Source organism: Musca vetustissima, unplaced genomic scaffold (genome assembly GCF_032173495.1).
Source record: "Musca vetustissima isolate MV318-11 ecotype Yass unplaced genomic scaffold, APGP_CSIRO_Mvet_v1 utg14119, whole genome shotgun sequence".
NCBI classification, from domain to species: Eukaryota; Metazoa; Arthropoda; class Insecta; order Diptera; family Muscidae; genus Musca; species Musca vetustissima.
Genome location: NW_026878456.1, coordinates 87768 through 94317, shown reverse-complemented (window position 1 = coordinate 94317; position 6550 = coordinate 87768). Strand labels below are relative to the sequence as shown.

At 36.7% G+C, this 6550-nt stretch overlaps 1 protein-coding gene across 1 annotated transcript; it reads right to left on the bottom strand.

Annotated features, from left to right (window-relative positions):
- Positions 1 to 1000: 1000 nt before the first annotated feature.
- Positions 1001 to 6166, bottom strand: LOC133323206 (glutamic acid-rich protein). The gene is made up of 7 exons (XM_061532160.1): positions 5919 to 6166; positions 5297 to 5344; positions 3759 to 4135; positions 2483 to 3266; positions 2097 to 2420; positions 1357 to 2024; positions 1001 to 1247 (listed from the first exon to the last, which is right to left on the bottom strand). The coding sequence occupies exons 1-7, from the start codon at positions 6159 to 6161 to the stop codon at positions 1001 to 1003; spliced, it is 2691 nt and encodes an 896-aa protein (XP_061388144.1). The 5' UTR covers positions 6162 to 6166.
- Between the last annotated feature and the right edge of the window lie 384 nt (positions 6167 to 6550).

The window sequence follows — 6550 nt, the reverse complement described above, 5'->3', positions numbered from 1 at the left end:
CGTAAATATGGATGCACATTTGTTTTATAAAATAGCTTTATCTTATTTGCGTTCCTTTCAAATTCTGTACCCTGTATCCCTATATTAACCTAATTAACTAGTCTATATTCGGTTATGTAAACATAGCAAGTAAAAAAACGGCATTAAGATTAAGATTTGTACAAAATGCCATTAAAATGAACAATTAATGTCGTTGGGGAAAAGAGAGCGCCAAAGCAAGGCAAACAATTGTTACCCAACTGAAACAGTGACCAACCTTTCAGAGAGTGAAAAGTGAATGTTCGTTTGAAAAAAAAAACTAAAACACCATCGCCAATGTAGAATGTAGGTATGATGTTGTTGTAATGCAATTATTATTATAAAAAACCAAATATGAACTTTAAGTGAACTTCTTGCCGGCGACCGTATTATTAAATAAGGTTTACCTATCAAGCAGTACAGCGGAAGTAAACGGTAAAATGCAATAATTGAATGAATCGTGCACCACACATGTGTTCATGTATAAAGACCTCAACACGACTTGGTCAGCTATGAAATGAATGTTACATATATTGGACCACAACACATCCATATGCTTGCCGCCACTAACGCCCTATTTGATCTGCTATAAGAGAAAGCCAAAATGCATACAAAGTTTATTGTTTTAAAATGTATATCCTTATTTATTTATTTTTTTACTTTTCCGTTTCTTTTTTATTTAGAGATTAAATCTGTTACATTATGTTGATTGAGGGAGAACGTAAACGTGAAAAAAATGGGATTAATTAGGTAGTGATTTACCTAGAAAATAAAAAAGGTTATTTTAGAAAATTAAAAATATTAACAAAAAAATAATATAATAATATTGATAAGAAAGAACGTTATTAATGTTATTAAATGGATGTTTTAGTTAAAAACTAAGAAATCCATATTGTATCCAAAGATTTAGGGACTCTGACAAATACTCAAAGAGTAATTCCAAGCTGAATGTCATTCCATACATATTGTCCAGGCTTCTTATTTACTCTTTGGTTTCTTCCTCAACTGTTGCCTCCTTAGTTGCGGCGCTAATCTTTGCTGCATTGCCTGGTGTTCTTGTTGTTCGTTGTGGCTTGCCTTTAGCAGGTGGTGTTGATGTAGAAACATTTTCGGTGGTCGATGCAACATCTGTCGAATCTTCTTTAGCAGGTGCTTTCTTTGATGAGTCTTCCTTTTCTTCAGATTCCTCTTCCTTTTTTCCATTTAAATCCTTATTTTTATGTTTCTCACTAGAAAATAGCAACAAATAATAAAATAGTTTTAAATGATCATTGTTTAGTTAAATATGTCTTATTTTAATGAGGTAACACCTGCAATGTTTAAACATGCACTACTAACCTTTCTATATCAATATTGAGCACCGAATCATTTTCTTCATCCTCATCACGTTCCTCAGGCTCAACATGCCTCAATAGATCTCCCAAATCTTTGTCGACATCTTCCCAAAGCTTTTCATCGGCTTGAGCATCATCGTCCACATCGTGTTCTTCTTCGTCCTGATCATGATCACCATCAGCCTTCTCAGTCTCTTCATTTTCATTAGTTACTTCTTCCTTCTCTGTTTTTGTTTCTTCATCACCGCCATCCCCTTCATCTTTATTTTCACTCTCCGAAATGGCTTTCTCCTTTGCTTCTTTACGTTTCTGAGCATTCTTTTCTTCTTCCTTGTGGCGCAGGTATGCCTTCAAGTGAGATCTCTGTAAGCAATGTTTCTTGGAGAATTCTTCCAAGGTTGTGTTCTCAGTTGATGCAAATTGTTCACACAATTCACAATAAAATGCCGAAACTTCCTTGACAAATTCATTGCCAACCGGCGTACGATCCTTGTCATCGCTCTCTTCCTCGGAATCTTCATTGGCATCATTCAATAGGGCCTCAACATCAGCATCCATTTCATCGTCAATTTCACCCACCGAATCGACAGTCATAAATTTATTTAAATCAATTTCACGCATTTCTTCGTCACCGCTATTATCCGAATCGGAATCTTGTTTGCGTGCCTTGTTCTGTAGAGAAATTAAAGGAGAAAAGATTAGTTTTTACAAATCCCCCTGGTTACGTTGATGGAGACTACGTACTTTGATGTGTTCCAACGAACAACGATGGGTCTCATAGAGTATGGGACTTTTGAATGCTAAATGGCAGGTGGAACAGTATGGCATCAGGAATTTTTTCATAATCTTATGATGCTCAGACAGTTGATGCTTGGCCTTTGGTTGCCTATAATGTAAACGGCACAGATGACAAAATTTCGATTCATAAGTTTCCTTGGACTTTTCCTCAATTTCTTTTTGAGCTGCACGCTGTCGTGCCCTCAATCGCAATAGATGGGCCCTTTGGCGAACAGCAATCTGGCGCAATGCCGCCTTGTGGACGCGTGAGGACAAATGGTAGAGATAATCCTAAAAATATGGGCATGCCAATAAATTTCCATTTGGTCAACATTTTATTTGTAGTGGCTTACCGTAAATGTAACACATTTCATGTGGCAATGAATGCATGTCAATTTAATGAAACGTGATCCACCGCCCCTACGTGAAGGACTCTCTCCACGACGAGTGTTTCGACCTTTGCGTTCCTTAGAGCTATTATCGGCGTCGTCGTCACTTCGCGACGACTTCTTTGATTTTCTATCCTTGTCATCTTTCGACTTGTCATCCTTTTTAGTGGATGATGTGCTGGACTTCTTGTTGGCCGTCGATGATTTTTCTTTCTTCGCAGAACTCTCCTTTGTTTTCTTACCTTCTTTTTTGTCTGCCTTCACCTCGGACCCATCAGCATCTTTTGTTGCTTTTTCCGCACCATCTGCTGTCTCATTATCATCATTCTTTTCGGCAGAATCATCTTCACCCTCTACATGTTCCTTGTCATCGGCATTGGACTTTTTGTCTGCGTCTTCTTCGATTTCTTCCTCATCCTCGACGTTATCACCCTCACCTTTTGTCCTGGATGTGTTGTCGCCGTCCTCGGCTTCATTATCTTCCTCATCCTCTTCGTCGTCATCTTCGGCATTTGACTTTTCTGATTTTGCACGCTTAGACTTGCCTCGTTTGGATTCTTTCTTATCATCAATGCCCTCTCTTTCATCCTCTTCATTGTTCTCATCCTCGTCATCACTGCCCTTCGGCTTGGACTTTTTCTTGTCTTCATCTTCATCACTGGATCCAGATGCTGACTTTTTAGCACTCCTCGATGAACGGCGTGGACTCTTTGAAGATCGTCTTTCAAAGCGACGACGTCTAAGTGAGCTAAAATTTGTTTTGGATTGATTTGTATATGTTTTTTCGATGGCGAAAGGTAATCAACACATATGGGAGGAAAAATACGTTTAGATCAATTGTTTCAGTTTAGAGATGAAATGAAATAGAAATTCAAGAAATCATAAAAATTATGTTCGAGATCAATTGCTGTCATCACAAAATAGAACGGCTGCCAAGCGAGCCACTCGCACAAACAAACATTGTTTGTTCAGAATTCAATTTTGAGAGTTTTCGTTCATTTGTTTTGCACGGGGCGGGTGAACTTCATCAAACATATACCTAATATCTCTCGAAGAATCGTATCTCACGGGAATTAGGCGTTTGTTCGCAAAAATAAATGCCCACTCAATATTTATATTAAGAATATTCGATCGGCAATTGTCTCAAAATTCATTCCCAGTTTCTTATGATTCGACTGTGTCAGTAATTGAGCTTTAAAACGTTAATTTTCTTGGATTGTTTGTTTGTTCAAGTATTTACCTCGTTAAACGTGCAATTTTCAAAAGTCGGGCACGATCTTTCTGTTGAGCGTACATTAGTTTACGTCTCATAATTCGCAGGTCGTTGGATTCACGGCGTACAATACGACCGGATCCGCCTCCGCGGCCAGAGCGTACTCCGACGCGACCAGTGGAGCCACGCATGCGTGAAGTGAAACTGCTGCGAACCGGTGGTCTTTTACTTGGCGGTCCCATATCTGTACGATGTCTGGACTTTGAGTCTTCGCGATCGCTGTGTCTTGAGGAGTTTCCACCTCTGTAGCCTGACGTTGAACTTGATGACGTTACCACTGGAGGTGGTGGCGGTGGAGGCGTGCGATTGCCCCTTCCAGTTGATGATGACGTGCGTCTATAATCCTATATTGACGATGATGAGAACAGATTTGTAGAGGAGAATGTTTTTTTGGATTTATATTTCTATAGCAATGTTTGTTTGTATAGTTTTTGTAAGTTATCTGTCATTTCAACTTTTTCAGAATTGGCTAGAGTGCTTCATATTCAACCAAACAACAACAATATTCAATATAATTTGTCTATGCGATTCTGATCTTGTGGGTTGATTTTGTCTTTACAAACACATTACAACACAAGAGGATGTTTTTATTTATTATTTGATTGGGAGTTGGTTTGTTGGGAGAAGAGCTTTACAAAGCTGCCGTATTTATTTCTGCTTACATCTGCAGTAGAGAGTGAGTGAATGGAGTTTAGTTAATCTTTCGAATCATATGAATTGTTTTTTGAATCTTATCAAAACACCACGGAGAAGAATTTGCATTTAAAGGTATAAGCTGTCTGCACATTCCTTGTCAAAGCCCAAGGTTTCAAGTCTACACATAAAAATATACAATGGTTGAGATAAGGTAAGGTTATGAGGAGGTTCATTCATTCACAAATGTTTTTCTTCATCTATATATTATGAACTGTATGTAGTGGTAGTAGTGTTGCATCTTTTCTGTTTTCTTAGCCGCATTCGTGTTTATAATAGACATTTATGTTTTCTTGTACGCTTGCTGATCCTTTATAAGGAATGCCTGAGTGATTTCATTTATCTCTAGACAATGCTCTCTCTTTTCATAAAGTCTTTCCTTACCCAGCCACACTACTGCAATTGGACATACAATGAGGTAGATAGAGCATATTCGTGGATACATTCCTATATATCTAGACTAGGAGTAATCATTTACATTATTTGTAGCAGTAGATAGTCTATTATGATATCCACGTGCAGTACAAGTAGAGTTGTGAGTTTCATAGAATTTTCTCATCGGATTTGATTTTGAAAACTCAACGGCATTATTCTTCCTAAATATAACTCTATGGGTTTTCGTTACAACAAAAACATGTAAAATAGTTATATGAGAATGTAATTAAATATTGAAATGTTTACAACAAGTATATAGATATAAATATCAATATATATGGATTAGATATATGTTGATGGCTTAATTATATAATTACTTCTTCATTTGAATTGACCACAATTAAATCAATAATCGTAGATATTTTTATGTTACTTACGTCTTGCCGAGATCTTTTGTGATCTGAAGAACGATCACGTGATGAGTCCTAGAAAAGAGATATATGAAATTATTAGTTTTATTCAAGTTGTAATATATATATTTAAGTATTTTTTTTAAGTTGTTTCGAAGTTAGGCATTTTTACCGTAATTATAGGGATATATATAATTTTCTTGGGGAGACATACCCGGTTATTTTGGTCCGGGTATCGTTTCTACGGAACCGATTAATACAAAATGAGTATTTAAGACTATATCCTATGGACTGATTCCAACAATGCATTGTATGGTTCTAAGGCACAGATTTTTTGATCCAAAACAGATAAGTCGCATATCGCACCATTTTGGAAAAAGTGGTACTGGTTCAAAATCTAGTTTTTTTATTGTATCTCAGAAATGTTTTCAGTTAATCCCTCAATGGAAAGATATTTCCAAATACTTGAAATAATTTTGTATTAAACGATCCCATAGAACCGGGCATAATAGGGGATCCGTAACCGAACTTACGGTTCAAATAACCGGCAACGTCGCACAAGTAAAAATATATCCCGTAATAAGGGTAAAATTTCAACCTCTGCGAAAATAAAAAAGAATCAACGTTTGAATATACACATTTTACTTACCCTGTAACTGCGTTTGTGTCCAGAATCATGACGACTAGAACTGGAATTATTAAAACGATCTCTACGTGAATCATAGCGGCTGTCATTGTTGCTGCTGGAATTATAGCGGCCAGAACGATCTGAAGAACGACCACCAGACGACTGCATGCGGTTATTATTGTAATTCGATGAACGGTATGATGAGCCACGATTATTGGAACCACCACGGTTACCACCGTAGCCCCTATTAAAACCACGAGCCATATCTAGGAAAAGGCAAGCACTTCGATTAATTAAATTCAAAATAAAAAATCACAAATTTATGTTAAAATCTATCTTTTTAACTTTTTAATTTTGTTTTTGTGTATGTATCTATTAGCACTGACCGGCGTCTGTTGTTCGCAAGGGATGCCGGGGAAATTTTTCTGGATTCCCACTTGGATAGGATAATACACACACGTAATATTGCAACTATTATTTCACAACAACAAATAATTACCTTGGTTTTATACAATTATTCGAAATATTTTCAGGAAGTTTACTTTTTTGTATTTGTTGATGATACTGAGCACATACAATTATATTAAATATGAAAATTATTAATTTTATTTTTACTCAGAAACACGCGAAGAAAATTTTCACAAGCTTCTTTC

Bases quoted from the DNA above. Each gene is read 5' to 3' on its own strand.
- LOC133323206 (XM_061532160.1), bottom strand. From the start codon at position 6,161: ATGGCTCGTGGTTTTAATAGGGGCTACGGTGGTAACCGTGGTGGTTCC. The intron at 5,345-5,918 runs GTAAGTAAAATG...TCTCTTTTCTAG, and splicing joins GACACAAACGCAGTTACAGG to GACTCATCACGTGATCGTTC. The intron at 1,248-1,356 runs GTTAGTAGTGCA...GCTATTTTCTAG, and splicing joins CTCAATATTGATATAGAAAG to TGAGAAACATAAAAATAAGG.